This window comes from Megalopta genalis, chromosome 15 (assembly GCF_051020955.1).
Source record: "Megalopta genalis isolate 19385.01 chromosome 15, iyMegGena1_principal, whole genome shotgun sequence".
Classification (NCBI taxonomy): domain Eukaryota; kingdom Metazoa; phylum Arthropoda; class Insecta; order Hymenoptera; family Halictidae; genus Megalopta; species Megalopta genalis.
In genome coordinates, this window is record NC_135027.1 from 2,515,312 (window position 1) to 2,540,346 (window position 25,035).

Consider the following 25,035-nt stretch of genomic DNA (forward strand, 5'->3'; position numbering starts at 1 on the left):
ATCGCGCTAATAATATAGCATAAACAAAGAGCAGGAATGTGTAAAACGAGAAACGAAAGGGGGGATGGACCTAAATGCAAATTGAACGTTTTGGACGGCGGATCGGGATATCGCTTGTCAGGCATGGAAGTCTCCGGCGGTCTGTATCTGCCGATGCGCATTTACAATTTTATTACCATGGAATTATTTATGAAATTCGACTCTGATACTTTCCTGGCGTAGCACACAATTTATACTAATTCTGAAGCATGAAGTAATGGGATTTCGTTGGTCAGAGAGTTTATTACAGCGAGAAATATATTTTTTTAAAAAAGAGCAATTGCGTATTCCTGTGTCAACTTCATCGATAAAACTTCATAAAATGAGAAATAAAAGTAACAAGAATATTTAACAAACAAAAATATTTATCCGCTCTATGAACATTTATACACTTTCCAAATGTATCATTCTTTTCGTTTATGTTCACAAGAGTGTTATTAAAGATAATAACATGAGAGTGTTATTAAAATTAGAATTATTTGAAGTTAATATTTTTTTCGTAAAAGTATACATGTTTCGATAGAGGAAATGTATTTGTACAATCTCGGAAATGTTCCTTTTCAAGATAAAGGGCTAATAACACAATTAACAGCGCAACGCGGCAGAATAAGCAGTCCGCAGCGCGCGCAAAATCATTTCCAATCGTCCGACAAGATTAACACCATATAAGTCTGTTTATATTCCATCAGACCGGTCTGCTACGATCTAGCAAGTGATCCAGTTAGGCCGCCGATCGATTACCAACGGCGTAACACCAGCAAATCGCCGCGAGACTACGCGGAAACAGGTCGCCGCCATCGACTTTCGACGATTTCCGAATCCGCCGGAACAAAAAAATGTGGAACGCGAGAGTGAAATTCGGAGCGATCGTAGGAAAACAAGACGATCGCGAGGAATACCGCCCCGTGGAATATTAAGTAACGTTATCCAGCCATAAGTTTCCGTATCGAGGTTAATTGTCGCGAAGCCTGTCGCGAAATCAGAAATCCGCGGATTTTTAGAGAAACAAATTGCTCCTATGTAGAGCACCTAAGACTTGGGCGACTCTAATCTCACGTTCAATTGCGACACCCATTACGTTATTAGGCGAGTTCTGTGACAATTATGCCACGGTCTTCATTGTAACATTGGTCTGCGAGATAAAATGCTTCGAATTTTGCGTGCGTTTCATTACCGCGAAAATATCTTTAATATCATTAATTACATAGGTGTTAGTAAGCAAAACAATCATTTTATAAATAATGGTAAGCTTGCCAAAATAGTTTAAAAATAGTGCAACGCATAGTTAAACAGACTCCAATAAAATTTGTATTTATTCTCGATCCATAAAGACCGTAATAAGTCACTTAACGATAATTAAAAATTGCAAAACTACTCACAGTCTAATTGTACACAGACAATTTTATTGTTTATCATATTTGTTTCAAAATTATTCTAAAATAAATCTTGAACGTGTTTAGATTCAATTTCCATCCAGATATATTTTTAATCATTCTCCAATTAGGATGAATTCTTCTCATCTCACTAGCACGAGCATCGTCCTACTTATCTACCAGACAATCCGCATAGATTATTACCCGCTTAATGAGCAAATGTCATCCTCCAGCAACATAACATTATCCACCACTTTCCTGTTACACGGCGTGTCGCGTAAGTGTCATCATTTGGTCGGAAAACGAGGACCGTGACGAGCACCGCTCGATCAGAACGAATCGATGCATAATATCGATCCAATTCCATAATGTAACCCGTCCGTTCCCACGCGGACCGATCCTGCTTCGTCTATCTTTTTTCCCCAGGAAAAGCGGAAGTTGTTGCCATAAGCGTCGCTCTGCCACGAATTCTCGTACATCGTCGCCTCGAGGTTTTCACTAATAGATCCCCGGTGAAGGTGTTCCCATTAGCCGGCCAGCCGCATGCGTTATGCCGGTATAGGCAACCTACATTCGCCCGGAACGAATGATAACAGCTTATCCGCGTTCCCTGGTCTTCGGAATCATCGTGGAGAAATGATCTCAGGCGTCGCGTCGTCTCGTAATGGGATGATTCAGCCCTGGGGCTCCCCGCTTCCGTTTCGGCTATCGCTCCAGGACCTTGTCGATCGGTGCATCGTTGCAGGAAATGTTTTCCGAACAAATTAGAACTGCGGACAATCATGCGTTCTATAACTGCGCCAGATTTACAGTTATTACTGAGTATATGAATATGAATTAAATAAAAGGACGCATTGTTTGTAACGTTTAACAGGGTAAAAATGAAACGTGTCAGTGGACGTTGACAACAGCGATGTATAATTGTCACTGATCGTACGTTTTTAGCGAAAGGAACAAGTTCAGGAGCAAAGAAGGACTAAAATTCATTTCGGTTTTTAATAAGGGCCTCGAGGGGGGCTGCTTTGTCCCAGAACATAAAAAATCGTCACTCAATTTAATAGTAATAGTAATAATAACAATTTAATTTATTCATGTATGCAATGTAGATAAAAATAAGTATAAAAATATATATGTACATAATGATACAATGTAACAGTAAGAAAAGAAATAATATATAAGTATATAAGTATATAAATATAATATAATATAATAATAGTATACTATAATATAATATAATAATTAATTATAATAATAATATATTATAATGTAATATAATAATATATTATAATATACTATAATAATATAATTAATATAATAGTATATTATAATATAATAATATAATTAATACAATAGTAAAATATACTATAATAATATAATTAATATAATAATTAATTATAATGATAATATATTATATATATGTAAATATATATAAACAGGAAAATATAATAGATGAGAGACCGACAGACATACAAGTAGTGTCGTTGCTACAAAAAAAAATACAAAGGACAGATTAATAGAAAAAAAGGAAGACAAAAATTAGACTTCACAGTATTCGAACACGAATTCTTAAGTGTCCGACTTGACTTCTCATCAGTGAAAATCACGTCTAAAAGATGCGTGAGTAATTCTGTTACTGCGATACCAGGTATCGGCAGGTGTGTAACGTGGTGTCAGGCAACCAGGCGAGAAAACAGGGCACTGCTCGCGCACTGACGTCATCCCGAATGATTTTCCCCATGGACAACAGATCGTCCCGGAAGAGCCGGGCGGGTCAAGGGAACCGAACGGCGATCGCAGCCAGTTCGGATGAATTCCATTGACCTACTATCGGCCTGACCAGGTGGATAAGCAGGTAGGTTGAGAGACTCGGCTGTACGACGACCGCCGAAAAGCGATCGCGTGGAGCCTTCCTGTTCGCGGAAACGAAATTTCTTGCGCGGGCATGCATTTAACGCCGACGCGGCGGCCGTTTACTACTTTTTATCGCGATCCTCGACACCCATGGCGGAACAAGGGGCGCGAACCATTCTAAAACAGCCTAGATCATCGATGTTCTCGGCTAATGTGCTGCACGGTTCGTGGAATGTGAACTTCGCTTCGTATCGTCGCTAGACTGTGAATTTTCGCGCTTCAATTTTTACGGGCAGTTCTGTTGTTCGAACGATAAAGAATCGATTCGAACGATAATATTATTTATAATAATTATATATATGATTATATAAATATAATAAATAAAAATTCTCTGCATCGATTGCAGGAAGCAGGAGACAGACGAGAGTGGTCTTCTTCTTTTAATAGTTTGAACAAGTTCGAAATATGTAACAATATTTTTTGATTCTTCTGAAGTCTTCACTGTTCTGTATTCACTTTTTAATTGTTGTCAAAAGTGCGTAAAATCCGCAGTTTACCGATAATTAACTCTGTACACTCGAAGCTATTTTAACACTAAATCCAAACTAGTTTTCCAGTATTTCCATTTTACATGATTTACTGCAACTTATGCATATGATGTTGAACCTATTGGCACCTAAAAAGCTTGCTCTTTTAACAGCCTTTTAAATATAAACAAATTGGATACTGTAAAAATTATTTTGGAACGTAGTGTAGCAGTTTTTAATAGCGCCCAGGTGCAAAGGATTAAAACTGGCAGCTCGAAGATGGAAATTAAATTACTATACTAATTCAATGGCACACATAATCACGTCTCGTAATGAGAACGAGATCAAATGAATAAACCGTCCCGAATAGAGGACCAAAACGACATCCACAGCTGTGTCCAAAACGTAGAGCCGACCAGTTTCTGGTATTCACCTGCTTCGCGGGAATTTCCAACACAGAAACGGATTCTAAGAATTCCTGCATTGGTGAAACTACGCAAAATACCTTGTATCTATGTCCGAATCTACGTTGACAGAAGATTTTCATGCTATCCCATGTCCGCAGCGTATCCTTCGATTAATCAAATCGATAACGAGCAAGATAATGGAACTTGTTTACGTGACTCCGCGTTAAATAATCCTGCCGGAGGTACAGTTAGGTCTCGGGACACGAAGCCCGAGAGAGAAACCCGAATCTCTACGAAGTAGGTGAACGATCCGTGTCACGTTTTACCAAAAAGTTGACGATCGCACGAAGCTCGACGATTCCGAGCTTCGGGGATCGCCGCGGCGTAGGTTCGAGATCGGGGAACGCGGGAACACGGCTCGCCCCGGCTGAAAGTATTTGCACAGTGCATAGAAACTGGTTTCCACGTGCTCGAAGTGAACCAAGCAACTGGGACACATTACATATTCGGCGGTGCAAAAGAATCTGTCAAGATCGTCACGTACGTCTGCCATAATCTGGATCGGTGCCGATTGGATCGCTGACGTTTGACAGTGCTAGGCCGCGAGCTCAAGTGCGGACAATTATCGGAGGTGATCTAGAAGTGGAAAGTGTGCGACAGGAGCGCCTTCGAGGACTCACGATTTTTCATTTTTATATCGGCTCGTAAATAAGTTAATCCTATTTATTTTTATTTGGACGCTGTACGCATTTATTCCTGTAATATATTTTGTACGCAATTTATTTATTTTATATTTTTGGCTACGAAAATTTAAGCCAAATAGAAATGCCAAATTTTGGTACGGCAGTAAACAATTTGGGAAAGAATGTAACATAAATTTTTCTTAATTGTGATTAGTATCCAGAAAAATATGCGCGTTCAGTTAGCTTTATTTTTATTTCATAAAAATAAGATATTTTTGGTTTATAAAAATCAGATATTTTGATTCGATAAAAATCAGATATTTTTATTCGATAAAAATCAGATATTTTGATTTTATAAAAATCAGATATTTTGATTCGATAAAAATCAGATATTTTGATTTGATAAAAATCAGATATTTTGATTCGATAAAAATCAGATATTTTTATTCGATAAAAATCAGATATTTTGATTTGATAAAAATCAGATATTTTTATTCTATAAAAGTCTAGATCAAATAAATGATGAGACTAAGTATCGCGATAAAAATCCCCAAGAAAAATATAAAGAAAATGTTTTCGTATTACAGCTCACAACGAATGAGGAAAATATTATGACAACGTTGGCTGAGAGCAAACGAATGATTGAAAAGCGGCGTGCACGGAGAAACTATCCGATGCATATAAACACAGTTTGTACAGTCTGGTTGGCCGGCTAGAAAATTATGCAAATAGAGTGGCATCGATTGGTTTCTCTCCTGTTTCTCGCCGCTTGGGCCTTCCGGCTGGTAGGAGAAGGCGTTGTCAATTTCCATTACGTCAACGTAAATGGCGGCCGCAGGAATCGTCTTGTCTTGACGCGAGCCTGCGTGCTGCTCGCGTAGGAAAGTGAACCGATTCGCGAACCCGTGGCGTGACACGTTCTGCCTATTTCTGGCACGGCGATGGCAACCCCACATTTGTCGGGCACGACACGAAAACTTTCTCCGATTTTCCTGGCCCGCCCCCGCGCTCCATTCTTTCGCGACCGAACGTAAACTCGATTCGAAAACGCCCGACGAAGAAATGGGTCGAAGAGAAATTAAAATTCTTCCTCATTCCTGGGGCCGGTTCCGCATGAATTTAAGGGCCCCTGGCTACTGATAAAATGCAATTGCGCTTTATTATTATTAGAATCGTACGATTGTGTATAATTTTATGTATAATTTCGGTATTATGATAAGTATATAAAATTATATATAATTGTATATAATTTTTCTACTTACTAATACTAATACTAATAATAATACACTACTTATACTAATATTATAATACTAATACTAATACTAATACTAATACTAATACTAATACTAATACTAATACTAATACTAATACTAATATACTAATAATAATACACTACTTATACTAATATTATAATACTAATACTAATACTAATACTAATACTAATACTAATACTAATACTAATACTAATACTAATACTAATACTAATACTAATATACTAATACTAATATACTAATACTAATATACTAATACTAATATACTAATACTAATATACTAATACTAATATACTAATACTAATATACTAATACTAATATACTAATACTAATATACTAATACTAATATACTAATACTAATATACTAATACTAATATACTAATACTAATATACTAATACTAATATACTAATACTAATATACTAATACTAATATACTAATACTAATATACTAATACTAATATACTAATACTAATATACTAATACTAATATACTAATACTAATATACTAATACTAATATACTAATACTAATATACTAATACTAATATACTAATACTAATACTAATATACTAATACTAATATACTAATACTAATATACTAATACTAATATACTAATACTAGTACTAATACTAGTACTAATACTAGTACTAATACTAGTACTAATACTAGTACTAATACTAATACTAATACTAATACTAATACTAATACTAATACTAATACTAATACTAATACTAATACTAATACTAATACTAATACTAATACTAATACTAATACTAATACTAATACTAATACTAATACTAATACACTACTTATACTAATTATAATAAATAAATTGTATATTTATATGAAATAAAAAAACATATAATTGTATACAATTTTACATATTTTATATAATTATCCAATTTATGTATTATTATTAATATTACAAGTGACTACATGGTAAGCAAAAAAATTTACAAAAATCCCAAGATACCAGTCTTGCGAACATTTGATTTGTGGCCCGATAAGTGGTCAGACATCTTGGAAACTGTGACAGTATCAAAAACAAGATTTGCAACTTAGCTTGACCTTGTTTCCCGGTTTCTCCGCGCTCCTACGGTTATTTTGTAATGCAATAAAAAAATCCTTAATGGGTCTCTTCGCACACGTGAGAACAGGAACTGGCAGCCGATAGTTTTTCGTTCCAGGTGTCGAGACACTTTTCTTACTGTTCAAGAACAATGCGAGGAAAGCCAGAAGGCTTCCGGGAACAGTTCGTAACTTGGAATCGAGCTATAGATACAGATTTTCACGGTGGTCGTTGAGGAATCCAGTGTTGTAAGTGTTTGTATGGCTGAACGAAAGTCAACCGGCATGAAGGAAGCGGGAAGAATCGTCGGGCGTACTTGAAAAAATCGGACTGCCGTTATGCCTTTCAAATCAGATCGCGTTGTCTCCGAAAATGTTACCTGTCGCGGATACCAAGTAGCTGCCGGCTGCCCCGATCTGGGTCAGCCATTGTGCAGGGTCGATCCGAAGACGGGTACGTGCAACACCGAGGCACACATTTCGTAGTGTGACTTAATTCCGACGTACAGTTACGGCACTCGATTAAGATGTGTACGCAATCCATTCTGATGCGCGACACCTGCGTACGTCGCACCTGGCTTCGAGCCTTTTAAAACGGTGACTTCGCTGATTCATGAATTCCTCGGGACCCTCTGATGTGCGCTAATTATAAGCGATCAGATTTTTAAGCACTTATGTGTAATTTTACGGGAACGTAAAACATCGAATCTTTCGAATATGTGAATAATTCGGCTGAGCAACAATTGGGCTCAGAAATCAGCGGCCTCGATTATTGACAATCGTGGGAATCGATGAGACTCCAAATCTCCGGGCGATGCGTGAAGCGTTCGAACGTCCGTGAACTTAATTGCGGAAGTCGATCGTTGGCCTTGCAAGCCTGTCGGCAACGTTCGCCAACTCGGTGCGCCTCGGTCGGTAGCCGCAAGTTCAATGTCACGGTCGAAGGACGCACCTGTTGAACACAGGTAACATTCTCCTGCGGGGAATCTTGGAACGCCGTTCGAAAGATTGCGCCACTGCTTTGTGCCAAGACGTCGACTTCATGGTGAAACCCGTCCGGTGCGAACAGGAAAAATTAGGACTGGTCTCCGGGCTTTCAGTGATTCTTTTCTAATTAACTAGTTGATCGGCCGGATTATGAAGTATCAGATTTTATGAACTTCTGGAAGCAGTTCCAATTAAATTTAATTTGCTGTTATCAACTTTCTGTAACTCTGTTTTATTTCCAATTGAGAGCGCGATTACGGGGCACTGAAAGCAGCTGTTTCGTATTAGTTTATAAAAGTAATAATGCAATATTTATTCTATCTTTTAACGAAAAAAATATAATGATAATAATAATAATAATAATAACGAGCGTTATTGCAACAATGTATGTGCAATCCGAATAATAGTAAATTAAAGAATTAGTGACCCGTCGTTTCGACGAGTTCTGCAAACTTAGTGTTAAATACCATTTCACATTTTATATACCTTAAAAAAATAACCTACCATTTATATACCTTGACATTTTATAGAGTAGCAGGAAATTATTATAATGTCGATAGTGAAATTAATTGCTGAACCGTCGTTTCGACGAGTTCCGCAAACTTAGTGTTAAATACCATTTCACATTTTATATACCTTAAAAAAAATAACCTACCATTTATATACCTTTTATAGAGTCGCAGGAAATCATTATAATAGTCGATAGTGAAATGAATTGCTATAACTTGTCGGAATAAGGGAAGAAAAATAGAACCTCGATTTTTATCTCTAACATTAAATTTATTCCCAACTGGTACACTAAGTTTCGACTTAAAGTAACTTCAAATTCCTAGCAGCGAAGATTCGCCGACTGCCACATTGCCGCCATCTTGTTTGACCCTCTTCAAGTTCGATAAATTCATTTTGTCTTCAGTGGCCTGCCACTCATCGGCATAAACTGGTCTTACACTCGCATCGTAACTATTACGAAGATAATTCTTGGATTCATCAGGCTTCACACTGTCCACATTATCAGCGCTGTAATCTCGAGGAGCTACGTTCTGATATGAATCACTGTCGTCATCGTAGTTCTTCGAATAAACCGGAGGCTTCTGATCGGTACCGTTTCCCACGGTGCTGTCATTATTACTCAAATAATTATACGTCTGCTCGTGGCGACTCGAGTTCCAGTTTGTGACATTATGGTTCATTGAAGAATTGCCATCATTGGTGGTGTCAATGGTGCCTGGATCAGAGGACTCGCCTGTCACGAGCGACGAGTTAGCGGTGTGATTTGTCGTGTCGTAATTTGCGGTTATGAACCGTCTACCGAAGCTGCGGCCCCAGCCACCGCCATAACCGCCGCCTCCGCCACCATAACCGCCGCCACCACCGCCGCCGCCTGATGGAACGCCGTAGCCGCTTGACGGAGGTGGGCCATAACTGCTCGGAGGAGGCGCACCGTAACTGTCCGATGGTCCGCAACAGCCTCCTCCTCCGCCGCCGCCTCCGCTGGATTTTGTGAGGAGAACGATCTCTTTGTACTGGCCTGGAAACGTTAATAATATTAACAAACGCACAAAAGTTCATTAAACACTTCCCCGAATTTTTCCGAATTTTTCTGGACATTTTACCTCCGCCCCCGCCGCCGCCGCCGTAACCGCCGCCACCTTTCATGTATTTGTGCATCAGCATCGCCATCGAGATCATCAAGGACATGCCCGACATCATCATGCCCTTCACCGTTGCTATTCCTATTGTTTTGTAAACAAAATACGATCAGATTTCTTCAGAGAGAAAATATCTGTAATTTAAAAATACCAAAAGAAGAAGGTTAGACACTTTACCCACGATCTTCATTTTGAGCATCATCAGACCGGCCATCATCATCATCTTGCATTTTCCACCGCCGCCTTTGCCACCGCCACCCCCTCCACCGCCACCTCCTTTGCCGCGACCTACGGTAAACGGAATCTTATTGATCTTGTTAATCAATTATTTCCCGCCGAACCAACCTTCCGACAGAGCAGTCTCGTCGAACATAAGATCGATCTGATTCTTCTCTCGCTTCCCGTTCCATCTGGGCAGCGTGATCCTCAAAGCAAACGTGTCGAAGAAGTCGTTCACACTGCGCTCGATGCTCTTGTTCGTATCGTTGTTGGATGCGCGATCGTTCGCCACCCTGGTCTTCACTAATTTAATTTCCTGCCCCATCAGATAGATCTCGTTCAGGTTCTTGATGGCGTCCAGGAACAGACCGAAACGTTTCTTCGCGCAGCTCAGCGAGAAACTGATGATGCAGTAGCCGATGTCCTTCGTCGGGAATTCCGGGAAACCGTCGCTGCTCTCGTTCTTCGGGGAATTCGTCCTCGGCGATGGTACTATTCTCATGTCCACGCGGAAGCCGTTCCTCCGGATGTCGAATATTTGCCGGCCGGCGCTGATGGGAACCGAGGATACGAGGTTTTAGTAGGTGACTAAAGTGATAGCGATGCGCAATAACTGATAAGCGAGTCCTAGTTTACAGACTTCGATAACTGGCGGAACAAATTACGCCGGAGACTTCAACGCGCGGTAAGAGAAACTCTAAGCTGGAGACTTCAACGCCTGTCGAGAAAATATAACCTCAACGTTGGAGACTCGAGTGACAAGATATGGTCACTCAAAATGAGAACTCAGCTTCAACAATTTTTTAAGAAACATTCTGTTTAATATTTCAATGATAGATAGAGAACTAGTGTTGTTTTGGACCCTCCAAGCATTATCTTGTAATGTAAAATAATAGTAATAGTAATAGTAATAGTAAATAAAATTAGTGTTGTTTTGGACACTCCAAGCATTATCTTGCAATGTAAAATAATAGTAATAGTAATAGTAATAGTAAATAAAATTAATGTTGTTTTGGACACTCCAAGCATTATCTTGCAATGTAAAATAATAGTAATAGTAATAGTAAAATAATTAAAACATCTTTGTACAGTAATAAATATCGTGACCTTTAAGTAGAAGAATAAAAGAGAAATCAAGTTCAATACGAATTAATAACCAAACACCTTGATCGATGTTTAGTTTCGAAATGCATACGTTTTTGTTCAAAAAAGAAAGCTTATACAGTTTCCCGAATCTTTTAACCCTTTGCACTCGAAGCCATTTTAACTGTAAATCTAAATTAATTTTTCTGACTTATGGTATTTCCATTTTATATGATGAAGTGCATTTTACGCATACGAAATTTATAGTCTTGCGACTCATACGACAGTTAGATTTTTAACAATTTTTTACATGTAGACTTTTATAATATAAAAATTATCTTGCAGCGTGATGTAACAATTTTAATGGTGCCTCGGAGTCACCACTCGAGTGCAAAGGGTTAAAACAGTAACCAATCCGAAAAGGTGCGCAGTACTATTGTCTAACAGCAGATCCGCCGAATCCATAAGGATCCGTATGCTTGTAATCCTTGGCGACCGCAGTTTCATCGCTTCCATGGCTGCGAACGACGCTCAACAGCAGCACAAACACGACGAACATAGGTTCACGCACGGTCCACGGTGTAAACATCGATTCGCGACGGCCAACGACAAGATGCTCGATCCCGTGTCTGCCAGATGATCGAGAGACTGATCCGCATCGAGCTGTAAATTCGTTTATATACAATGAGATTTATGTCATCCGTCGAATTTTTCCAGCGTTTCGTCACGATTGTCATTTGCCTGCCGCCTGGGCAAATAGCTTAATGATAACTCTGGCCAGTGAATTCGTCCCCGCGGTAACGCGGGAACCGAACAGGATGCGGCGTTTCGAGATTTCCGGGACAACTTGTTGACTGCGACGACGTTACGCTTTTCGCGTTATCGGGGAACAATTATTATTCTATTCGAGACGTCGTATTATTCGTTGCTGATATTAATGCCGGAGAGATGACAATGTATTCGCTATCTATCTACTGTAACATTGAGTAAATCGATGACTTTGATGTCGTTTAAAAAATAGACTGCAAGAAATAGGGTTCAAGATTTTAATTTTATTGATCGAAATTTTAATTTCCCGTAGTATGTTTTAAATTGCACGAAAAAGATTAATTCCTGTAAAGATCTGCGATTCAATTGTCAGCTAAAAAAATATGAATAATTAATACAATATTAAAGCCAGAAAGATAAAGATATATTTAAAAATATATATATACTGTAACATTGAGTAAATCGATGACTTTGATGTCGTTTAAAAAATAGACTGCAAGAAATAGGGTTCAAGATTTTAATTTTATTGATCGAAATTTTAATTTCCCGTAGTATGTTTTAAATTGCACGAAAAAGATTAATTCCTGTAAAGATCTGCGATTCAATTGTCAGCTAAAAAAATATGAATAATTAATACAATATTAAAGCCAGAAAGATAAAGATATATTTAAAAATATATATATACTGTAACATTGAGTAAATCGATGACTTTGATGTCGTTTAAAAAATAGACTGCAAGAAATAGGGTTCAAGATTTTAATTTTATTGATCGAAATTTTAATTTCGAATAGTCTGTTTTAAATTTTACACGAAGAAGATTGATTTCTATAAAGATCTGCGATTCAATCGTCAGCTAAAAATATGTGAATAATTAATACAATATTAACGCCGGAAAGATAAAAATATATTTAAATATATATATACTGTAACATTGAGTAAATCGATGACTTTGATGTCGTTTAAAAAATGGACTGCAAGAAATAGGGTTCAAGATTTTAATTTTATTGATCGAAATTTTAATTTCGCATAGTCTGTTTTAAATTTTACACGAAGAAGATTGATTTCTATAAAGATCTGCGATTCAATCGTCAGCTAAAAAAATGTGAATAATTAATACAATATTAATGTCGGAAAGATAAAAATATATTTAGATATATATACTGTAACATTGAGTAAATCGATGACTTTGATATCGTTTAAAAAATACACTGCGAGAAATAGGATTCAAAGATTTTAATTTTATTGAACGAAATTTAAATTTTGCCTAGTCTGTTTTAAATTACACGAACAAGATTGATTCCTGTAAAGATCTGCGATTGAATTATCAACTAAAAAATGCAAATAATTAATACAATATTAACGCTGGAGAGATAAAAATGTATTTAAAAAAATATATATATAATATATTTACTATGTAACTGCTGTAATATATTGGCCAACCTGCACCGACGACTTTAACGACTTCAATGTGCAATATATATGATAATTTAATGTAAATTAAAAAATTATGCATTCCTCTGTCGTCTCACAAATTTGGATTTTCTCGACCAAATCTTAAGTTCGAGTGTAGCATCTTCTCGAAAATTAATTGAGAACAGCATTTCGGTTTCCAGCTAAGAAACATTGTTTCAGAAAACGTTGCGAGAGTTCCTGTCAAGCGACGACCACGAGAGCACACACGATCGACGGTGTCGAAGGTAGCCTAACTCACGGCGTTGTGAAGGGGACGACCTTGTTTCGTAACACTCTAATTGAGAGGTACACCCACCCGAGAACTGCAGTGGTTGCGTACGATTTCCACGACGATGCATCCAATCGAACTGAATCCTTCCTATCGAGCCGCCGTCTCTTTCTCTCCCAGCCACGGGCAGAACGGTGGAAAGGAAAATTTCGCGGAAACATTATCGTATCGGCAGCAATTTTCTACATTCTGTCCTCCTTTCGCTGGAATTAAACCGAAGCAAAGCGCGCAGCCATCGAATCGGCGCTTCTTCCTTTCTAAATTCCAAATCCTGCTCACCTAAATCGACGCGCCTACAAAATAAATGATCGTTTAGAGAGACCGCCGCGCCGCTCCGGCCGCGGCGCGGGGAAGCGAGCTTTGTTCTTCGAGAGGAAGGGGCGGCGATTTTTCGAAACGATTTTTATTAAAACTTTACAATGCATTTAATATAAATAACAATGGAGAATCATGTACATGATCCGAACGACGCAACGGCGCTCGCAATAAATACCTACGAACCTATGGATAACTGTAACGGTGATAAAACGCAGGGCGATGAAATGAGACCAGGCGTGGCGCAGGGGAGCTACCGGATAGAACGAGCTAGCGAGCGAGAAGAAAGCGAGACGAATGGTGCGAGAGGACCTGAAACATGGATCGTGGAGAACGGCGGGGAAAAGCTAGGACCGGAGAAAGACAGAAAAAGAGAGAGAGAGAGAGAGAAAAAGAGAGGGAATGAGAGAAAGAGAAAGAGAGGAAGAGCAAGAGAGGGAAGAGAGGAAGGAAGAGGAGTGACCGGTTGCTAGATCGACAGACGAATCGTGAGGTGTTGGGGGAGACGAAGTGTAACTCGGTGAGGTAGAGACGTGCTGCTGAATCTCTCGCGCGCCGTCAGCTGTTCCCTGACGGCTCCTCGATGATGATCGATGACGGATGAACGATTTCAATTGAGTCGGATCGAGCGACGGTCCCGCGCGTTCCCGTACTTCTTCACAGCCTGCTCGATGGTCTCCTGGACCGTGTCCAACGATCTACCGTATCCAGAGTGACCGTACCCGTGGCCGTGGTGCTCCTCGGAGCTGTGGGTGTGCGAGCTAGAGTACACCGGCTTGCTCACGATCTCGTAGGTGGTCTTCTTCTCGCCGCCGCTTGCCAGCGACTTCAGACCGATGATGGCGGACAGCATCAAGGACATCAGACCGGTCATCAGAGCTTTACCGGCCAGCAGAGCCAGGGCGCCGAACCCTATCGCACCCAATGTGCCCTTCATCATCATCAGGCCCGCCATCAGGCCGCCGTAGCCGCCCTTGTCCTTCTTGCGACCTGCGGAGAGAAGAATCATCGAGAAATTAGATCGTCGTAGACGCGAGAGATCCGATAGGATCTAGAAGCTAGGCGCGTGTCAGCTTTTAAGTTGGCTATCGTTGCACGACGTCGATAGAAAAGAACTTTACAATCTTCGTCTTCGAAGGATCGATCTATCTTGGTCTAACGTAGTTAACAACAGTTCAATCGAGCCATCGGTCGCTTATATTTAGTCATCGGGACAGGATGTACAGCTTCATCACTGGGGACTCGACGTTGGGTCTTTAATTTCAATTTAACCTTGACACAAGCGAAGCCAACTCACCAGTTCCAACATCCTTGGTTCCTCCGAGCCCCAGCTGCGCCAGAGTCTCCTCGTTAAAGCTCCTGGCAGCCTCGAAGGTCCTCGGGTCGAACAGCTTGATGGAGATGGAGTGGCTGTTGAGGTAGCTGCCGACCTTGTGCACCAGGTAAGCGTCCAGCCTCTTCTCCACGTCGTTCGGGAAGTCTCTGGCCAGGTTGGCCACGACTTCGGAGGCGGGCAGATTGGCAGAGCCGTTCTCCTTGATCACGGAGACGCCGGGCAGGATGCTGATGTCCTCCTGCTCGGATAGCCTGTCCAGGAAGGACACCACGTCCAGCTTGAGGCAGGTAGCACTGTACGACTTGCCGCAGTCCTTGTTCAGGGTCGAGGCCAGGGTCTCCGGCGACTCCTCGACCATCTGCTTCGCGGTGCGTCTCTCGATCTCGGCGAAGGCGCAACCGATCAGCGCGAGAACGACCACGGCGTACGCCTGATGATGCCTGAGTCCCTTCATAGCGACGACAATCGGGGTTTGGTCTGGTGAGACGAGGAGTTCGAGCCCTGACCGTGATCCTGTGCTGCGCGTCCGGTGGCTGCTGAGCCCGTGAACGATCAGACTACGTTAGAAGCCGAAGGACTCTTCCTCGCTCGAAGCTGACCGACGAGGCGCGTACCGTGCACTGGACATACCCTCGGATAGTTGCAGTATATATAGAGCGAGCCACCGGGTAGTCCTTTTTCCTTTTTGCCTTTCGGCCCGTTCCATACATTCTCCGTAGTCGAGAGCACCGCCGCGAACGTGCTCTCCTCTTTGCGGACGTCGGAAGAGGGGCCCTCTCGCTCGCGGCCGACGCCGGCATCAAGGCGAGCACGAGGCGAGAGGGAGCGTCAAATAGAGCGGAGAACTCGAATCTCTGTCGAATTTGCACGCCTCCGCGGAGGGAAAAAAAAGGGCGCCGGGGGGACGCTCTAATGAGAGCGAAGCCTTCGGACCCATTCGGACGATCGGTCCCAGCGAATTCGCCACCCGACCACGCCGGACATAACTTTCTTCCTTCGCGAGTCCGTCTGCTCCAGAAACCTATCGGTACGGCACGCCGCCGTGGCGAATCTCCCTGGCCGAAACACCTCGAATCCGCCGCCTAATCCCTGAAATCCTCGGTCAAATTGGGGAAAGCCTCTGTCGAAAATCTCTGTCAAATCCTCCGTGAAATCGTCTGCTGAAATGCTCGACCGAATCGTTGAAGTCAATCCTATGTTCAAATCCGCAGTCGAATCGGTGCAATCCTCGACTAAATTGATCAAGTTATCTCTTGAAATCTTCAACCAAATTGACGTAATTCTGTGTTAAAATTCTCGGCGAATGTTTGTCGATGATTATTAAATCCATTTGGAGTCTTCGTGCCTATATGACTCGAAATTTGACTCGACTAGATCGCGGATCTTTATGCAGAATAAAAATTGTTCGTGCAGATTGAAAGAAACAGAGGCTCAATAAATATGTATTTCTCCTCCTAATGATTTTCATAAGTTTAGAGTAACATAACGGTGTACGTCAATTCTTCCAATGTTCCCACTAATTTTTATTTTATCTATCGATTTTTGTCATAGCAGCATCAAATCCGCGGTCTAATTATTGCAAATCGAGTACTGGTCTATTAATTCTATACATATTTAGTAATTCTGTATATATTTAGCACTGGTCAATATAATTCAATGTAATAGAATTTTATTAATTGCCTGCCTGCCCATCAAATGCAGCTCAACGACGCAGCACAAGACGAGCATCGTGTGAACGAAAATGTTAACGACGGTCATTGTCGTATAATAGTACAACTAAATACCGTTTCAATTAACATAGGACTTGCAAGTAATTTTCATTTCAGACTTGCATTGCTTCTACAATTTAGGAAGATCAGATCGAGGGAACTATTTCATGAAGAGTACTATAATTTGTAAAAGCTTCGATGCGATATAAATATTTAAAATATCCTTTATCGAGATTGCAAAAGTCCTGCATGTCTCCATCCTGCGCATAAATGAATTTATGCATCGTCGATTTGTACATCAATATCGCATATCGTCGTCAATTGTTTCTTATTCCAGGAATGCGTCGCCATTTTTATGTACGCCCCTCTTTTTCTCATTCGAGCTTACTAAGTACGACAAATCAATTATCATCTGAAAATGGCAAATGTGAAGCCAAATGCAGGACATGTAATGATATCGTGATTACACGACCTCGAGAACGAGATTCTAGTGATCCACGGATTGGACAGATCGCGTGTCGAGTACACACTGCAATTAACCTTAGCATGCTTTACCAGACGATTCCATTACTTGCTACTCGTGAGTAGAGACCCGCGATCATCTTTAATTAAGGTGCAGGGAGTAAATAAAAATGTCTAGTTCCTACAGCCAACTTCAAGAGGTTGCGCGTAATGCAACAGCGTCTTGATCCACTGTTAATCGTTTTACTGTTCTATGATTCATTCATTAATTTTCACTGTCGATACATCAATCATTCGGCTTATTATGTCCGTTCATTAAGATCGTGCAATTCTATCGTAGACAATAATTTAACGAAGGAAATAAAATATTAAATATACTGTTCGACGTCGGCATGTTGAATTTATGGACAAACGAAGCAATCTTCAGACGTACAATTTTGTGTAAATAACTCTAAAAAGGACGATTTTAATATTCACGAGGATCTTGATCACTCTGTTGACAATGGTCGGACTTGAGTAATATAACGTTAATAATTAATATAATATAATATAATTAATTAATATATATAATATGTTTGAAATTTAACATAGTTGTTTTACAAGGAGATAGAAACAGCTCGTAACGAAAATTTCCACACTTAAAACGTTCAAGCAGCCTAAAAGCAATTTTCAAAAAATTACGACAACTCGCGAATGTTTGATTGCAATTAGGGGATGCACAGGGATGGTACGACGAAATTCTCGTAAATCTCGGATCGGCCGTGATGGAGGACGTCGTGAACCAAACGGGAACCACTTTCGATCTCGACGACGAAACCGAAACGGCCTCGGGGCGAACAAAGATGCCGCGCGGTCAAATCCGGCCCCGTATTGGGCCCCGGATCCGTCACCGGGGCCGCGGAAAATCCGCGAAGGTTTCACGTGGCGACGGGAGGACGCATTATTTCCCTCGGCTGAGCGAAACGAGACGGAGGCCTACTTTAAATTAGCCCAGTTAGCACGCGGGAGATCGGATTTTCGCGCGCCACGCTCGAACGACGGCGCTTCAGACGGATCTGACGGCGAGAAAGTGCGCTCGTCCAATTTTCACGAACGCCTCGCAGCTATACTAGCGCGAGCCTAACACCCTGATCACGCCTTGGAAGTCGCCCATTTCCTGTGTTTGTTTCCGCTAGCTCGCCCCTTTCTTTTCCCGCGAACATCCCCGAAACGTATAATCACTTCCTGAACCTACAATCATCCCTCCGAAACATTCGCCAGATCTTTCGAAAAATTTAGAGGATATTCTTCTAATTCTGCTAAAATATTCAATTAATTTACTGCTATTTTCATTTCATTTATTTAGCGATTTCATAGGGCGAAGCCTTTGTTCCACAAGGCAAAGAAATGAAGTTTTAAAAGAATTAGTTGACTTGGATTAGGAACCAGTTACAATGTTAAGAGGTGAACGAGGTGAATGAACTCTTGTAGAAATCTAGTGTGTCGCAAAAAAGGTTACAGTTTGCAATTAAGTGATTTAGACAATTAAGACGATTGTAAAGAGTATGGTGAATCATAATTTTCCATTCTAGTACCGTCACCCTGGATAGATGCTTTTCGTATCAACATCTTCCTGCAAGTAATCTTTCAGACAAATCTTTGGATTCAATTAAGCTTGATTGCAGCGATTTTTACAGAGTCTGTTTCAGGATTGTTGGAAGATCATCACGGTACTTTTTCACTTCTGTTGACTTCTATTTATCCAATGCAGAAGACATTTGTACATATCGTAACAACTTCCTTTTCTATCGTTTACCTCGATTCACCTAATAAACCGAACATAAACAAGTAGAATAGACGTGTTAAATTATCTCTAAATTGTAGAACTTTACGCAGTCATCGATTCTCCTGAACTTTATTATTGTCAAATTATTTCTAAACTGTAGAACTTTACGCAAGCTCCGATTTTCCTGAACTTTTTTATTGAAATCGGAATATAAAAACTAGAAAATCCGTCCTCGTCTAGAACATTTTCTATGAAACGAATAAAACAAAATACATTATCAATTCTTCGTTCCACGGTACGTTCCACTGCACTTCGCGATCGTATGCATGTCTCTCGTGTATGCACAAAAATGATGCCTTTCGATTCGGAACATATGTTCGGTCGGCGACGGTGGAAACGAAAATAGAGGATTCGTTCGAAGCGAATTTAATTAGAAGGCAGCGGCAAGCAAATGTAATACAAGTTAGCTACATGGTTCACGAGTCTGATTAAACATGCAGTCTCAGTCCAATAACGATCGGTTCCATTGTGCGAACACGGTGAACGCGTCCACGAAACAAAGTCATCCGCGGCTTCTCCCGTTCGTTCCTTTTTAAGCCGGCGTGTTCGCCGCTGACATGTTCCACAGAGGGAATTCCAGGCTACGCATTCCGTTCAAATTGCATTTAATTCGGTGAAGCGCGGGACGACGGGAAATGCTTTGCGCGATTTCAAGTAAACGCTGGCCACGTGAACGGCGGCGCTTAACGCCGCTGCGCGATGGTATTTCGCGCGTGTACACAGAAGACGATGCGCTCGCATGCACGGCCAGCAGGTGTGTCGGAAAGGAGCGGATTAGCCTTCTTCCAGAGCCGGCTATTTCGCGACTTGTTACTTCCTTTTACCGCAACGCCTTCCTTTCGTTAATAATCGTACGATCTCCTGCTCCTGTTTCGAAACGATCCGGCCAAGAGTCGGCCAGTCGCTCGAAATCATGGAATCACGGCCGGTGCAGACACTATGGCGAGCGCGACTACTATCCCCCATTCACGCGCGATCGTCATCCTCCTTAAATTCCTGTCCTCTCAATTTTTTAACCACCGCGATTGGCGCGAGATAATGAACCGCGCCGTTCCATCGTGCGCAAATTCCATCTTTGTCCGAGCCGTGGAAGATTTTCCTTTTTAATTGCATCGGCATGAATGATGCACTTCATTCATGATTAGTTCTCGGCGATCTTAGTCTCCGTCGCCCCTTTCAATCTTACCATCATCTTACAACTCCTGAGAAAATTAACTGCGAGATTCGAATTAACCGAGATCGAGCATCATTTTCTTTCAAATTACTGTTCCATGAAAGCAGTATTTTGTTCTCGTTAATCATTTATCTGTTTTCGAAGTATGCAGTTTCAATCGTAATTTCAGTGAATATGTTCGTAAATGAAAATATTAAAATATGTTCGTAAATTATAAGATGTTTTGAATATTTGGAGACCAAGACGAAATGGAACGAACGAATAAAAGAGTACAGATTATTATTATGAAAATATTGTACACGGTGTGAACAAATAGTTGTTTGTTACATTGCAACACACTCCAGGTATACACTTTAATCCCGGACATGTGAACAATAAGCTTGCTCCTGTACCAATTGCGTTACAGAAACCATAAGTTTCGTCAGCGTACAAAAATCAATTTTTGAAGTTCTTGAAGGTTTTTTTTACTTCGCGTAGCAGACGGATCTGCGCCGTTTGAACGAAAAGGATGTATTAAGAGTAATCGGCTATGGCTAAGAATTCGGTTTGATTGGATTTCCGGCGATCCGGAGCCTTTCCAATCCCCCTCGACGCGATCGATCTCGAATCGTGCCGCGAGTGAAACGTAAATAGGTGTACTCGTCGTCGTAACTGTTCCTTGCATACTGTTGCAGTCGCTAATATTCTATTCGGTGCGCGATCGAGTATACTGAACGAGACAAAAATTCTCTCGAGCTATAGATCGATCGGCGTCGACCGATCGACGAGCGATCGTGAAAAACTGTCAACGATCGCTCGACGTCCCGCAGGCTATTCCACTTTCCGAGGCTTCGAAAGCGAAAATTAAAGCGTTTCGAAGCCAATCAGCTTCACGGCCGATTTGCGAGCTCGTAAGCGGTCCTTAAGTCGGCCACGGTACGTTTCACGAGGCGATTATCGACGGAGATGATATTACAAAATACGATAAAATGGGGCTTCTATAAAACTGCATCGAGTTTGCTGCTCGTCGGAGCAACAATTTATTCTTACTGCTCTTAAGATTAAGTGAAATGAAAAAAACGATATTTACGTTGAAGAATAAGACGCAGATTTTATGAATTTATATTCGTTAATCTTTTCGCATTTCGGGCAAAGTCTGACATGTTATTATTTGGCTACTTACGACATCTTTTTCTGTGACTAATGTTTATCTGCGCGCAATGAATTTGTCTCCGGTATTACTTATATTCCTTCTGCGAATGAATTTGAGAATGATATTTGGAGAAATTGCGTGGCACGTGCCGTTAAGAATAAGCTGAACGTAGAATGGAAAATGATGTATTCGAGATTTAATACGATTTTCATTTTAAACGAGTTCGGCGGATGTTTGACGAAAATGCAACTATGCAATACAATCTAAGACAGTAAAAATATTTGAGGAGGTCAACACTTGATTTACGGAGCACAAGAAACAATTATTTTATATTAATTTATAAAAGTAACAGTAAGATAACATTTGCCATGAATAACATAAATTGAATAAATAACTCATAAATGAATCTTCACGATATGAATAATCGTAAATCAAAACATTAGTGTCCCGTCATTTTGATGCGATCCGTAAATCTAGCGTTAAAGGACACCATCAATTTTCTACAAATCTGTCCACATAAAAACCCGCTGTTTACGACATTCTACGTGTATCCGACGTTAATTACCGAGCCGATCGAAAGCAGCATGCTTTCGACTTCGTAGAAACTGGCATGTAAACCAGAAAAAGGAGGATCGACGGCGAGGATCGATCGAATTCGATCCATTCAGCCGCGACCTCCGATTTTACGCGACTGTCCCTGTCTAAGCCGCAATTAGGCCAACCCGCGTTCCTGGCCGTGCCAGCTTTTTTGCATTGATTTTTGCTCCCGATCGTTGGCGGATCCGCCGATCGATCTGCCCGCGTATTACACATTCGAAACGGCGAGCGTAATTGCGCCTGGGCTCGCTAATAAACCGAAGGATCCGTCTCCGGCACCATTCTCGCCTCGAAAATCGACGCTGCCACGAGAAAGTTAACGCTTACCCAGCGATTTACGAGGCTTCCCCGAACATAGATCCGCGCGATCCACGGAGGAAATCGATCGTTCCGATGGTGAATGGATCGCGGTTCCGAAACTGTATCGCGGGCGAACGGAAGACTGTGTGTCTGACCACGACGGCTGGATCTACTGCGACCGAGATACAGTAATTTCTCCCTAATTCGCGCTCAGATTGCGCACAGAAATGAACTATTTAGGAGGAGGAGATACGATTGTCCAGTTTTGTGCGCAATCTGAGCGTGATTAGGGAGAAAATACTGTAAATGGTTTCATAGTATTCCATATAAGTGTACGGTACATACAAATTTTAAAAACACAAGTACAGTTATTGTGCTCGAATAATATGAAACAAATTGATTAAATAAATTGATTTAATTTCACACAAAATTGTACTAAATTCTAGTAAGCGCATTCTATTAGATTGCAAGATAAAATCTTCCTTGTTATAATTATGATCGTGTAACAAAATCTGTAATAATTTTATTCTCTTTATAATTCTGCGTTTGCTTCTGTTTTAATTGTAGCTTTCATTATTTTACTACTTCGATTGTTTACGAACGATTTTAAACAGTACTCATTAAGATGAAGCATCTGCCGACTCTTCGTGAAGACAACTCATCGTGTCTATTCAATCTTCGAGTGAACAACTCTAAATAATCAAATCTCCGATTTCTTTATAATTCACCGATGATAGAAAAAACGAGTAAAAAATCCTCGCATTTCGAGATCCACGGATATTATACCAATTCGTAAGAAATCGTCCTGTTTTCTAAACATTATCCCCTCCGAATTCCAGGTCTCATCTCTCATTTGGAGATTATCAGACCTCGAAATCTCCATTATTAACGAATACTCAGCATCACATTAAGAGCGCGGCGAACTATCATGGAGCTTCGCACGCGTTTCTTTACGGAATCGATGATCGGGATGGATCGTTAATGTCTCCGAAAGCAGGCCTGAGAAATGTGCATCCGCACCAATTCCCCGGTCGTTCATGGTCGCACGCGCCCGCCGACGGTTCACGCGTCTAATATTTCCGCGACGCATCGTTCTGTGCAAGTGCATCCATGCAGCCGCGTTTCATCGAGCCGTGGGTCCGGCGAAACGAGAAAAATCCAGGGTGGCGACTGGCCGAGCCGCCTAGACCTCGTTCATTCAAGAACGAGCATCCGTTATGCGCTCGGACACCGTCTCACGCGTTCGTCTATCTTCGTTGCAGCCGATGTCGGCTGTTCAGAACCCGCGAGTGCATTCTGATGCAGTTCTACGAACGAAGCGCCATCTGCAGCGATTCCGCGATGCACTCTGGAAAGCGGGTGCTGCTGGAAACGGAAGTAGCTTCCGAGAAGCGTGTAACGATCGTGGGAACTGCATCGCAGGGAGTATGCACTTGCGCGGTGCAGCACGGTGCTCTGAGAACAGGGCGATGAGGGGGGATGAAAACTTCTACTTTAGGAACATAGCTGGAAATCTTTTTGAACGAGTTAAGGGCACTTTCAGGGCACTTTCAGGGCACTTTTAGGGCACTTTTAGGGTACTTTTAGGGCGCCTAGATGTAATAGCTAGTACAGAGCTTACAACTTCCCAAAAAATTCCAGGATATAAAATTAATTGAATAATTCAATTTTAAATAAGTTCGACGATTCTTTGCCTAAGGACTGAAATATCCCGTCCCATAATTTCAACTTTCGTCGACCTAAATATTTGAAAAATTAGTAGAAGAATAAAGAGATATCCTGAACGCTTCAGGGAGCAAGTCCAAGTGCCAGTGAAAATGGTGCAAGGTTCTAGAGACCCTAAGTATCAGCAGAGTGTACGAGATCCTAGAAGAAACCCGATGACCGACCGTCATGCATCAGGCTTATCGATCAGCTCAGCGACGTTCTCGAAGCTCGGCTCGGTGGCTCTTGACGGTGCTGTCCTCTCGGCCGTCTCGTATATACCCGAGACCGTTGCCCTCTCCTATCCGCGCGGCATGGTCACAACCGATCCCGTTAGGCTCGCTCTCCCCGCCCCGAGGAGTCAGTGAACGCCGGCTGAGTGGCAATGGCCGGCGTGGTGGGGGTCCACGTGGAGGTAATGACCCACTGACCGTGATCCTGAGGATCCACCGAGGGGGAAACAGGGCCGGCCAATCGGAGTCACGGTCAGCTTTCCCACCTTTCCCGTCACAGTGACCCCGATTCCTTCCTCTTCCGACTCTCCCACCTGTTCGCCAGACCGACGGGCTCTCTCCCCACCTGCAGCTGCATTCTCTCCCGCCCGCGTTCGCCTTCTATTTGGGTCGTTAGCCTTCTCCCCCTCCCCGACACCCGGTTAACCTGCTTACCCGCGCCATTATAGATTTCCAATTCTTCGTTTAATCATTTTTGGCCACGGGCGGCTCGCGCGATGCCGGCCGATAGGGCTGCGAAGGGACTCAAGGCGCTAATAGACGGCAAATCGATGTTAACGTTATTTAAAAAGGTGAATGCTAGGT

General features: G+C 41.5%; 1 protein-coding gene across 1 annotated transcript; it reads right to left on the reverse strand.

Moving 5' to 3' along the window:
• Positions 1-14,050: 14,050 nt before the first annotated feature.
• Positions 14,051-15,946, reverse strand: Osi16 (DUF1676 domain-containing protein Osi16). Its single transcript, XM_033484594.2, has 2 exons — positions 15,276-15,946; positions 14,051-14,968 (listed from the first exon to the last, which is right to left on the reverse strand). Exons 1-2 carry the CDS (start codon positions 15,766-15,768, stop codon positions 14,589-14,591), a joined length of 873 nt encoding a protein of 290 aa, XP_033340485.1. The 5' UTR covers positions 15,769-15,946; the 3' UTR covers positions 14,051-14,588.
• Positions 15,947-25,035: the final 9,089 nt, after the last annotated feature.

Bases quoted from the DNA above. Each gene is read 5' to 3' on its own strand.
- Osi16 (XM_033484594.2), bottom strand. From the start codon at position 15,768: ATGAAGGGACTCAGGCATCATCAGGCGTACGCCGTGGTCGTTCTCGCG. The intron at 14,969-15,275 runs GTGAGTTGGCTT...TTCTCTCCGCAG, and splicing joins AACCAAGGATGTTGGAACTG to GTCGCAAGAAGGACAAGGGC.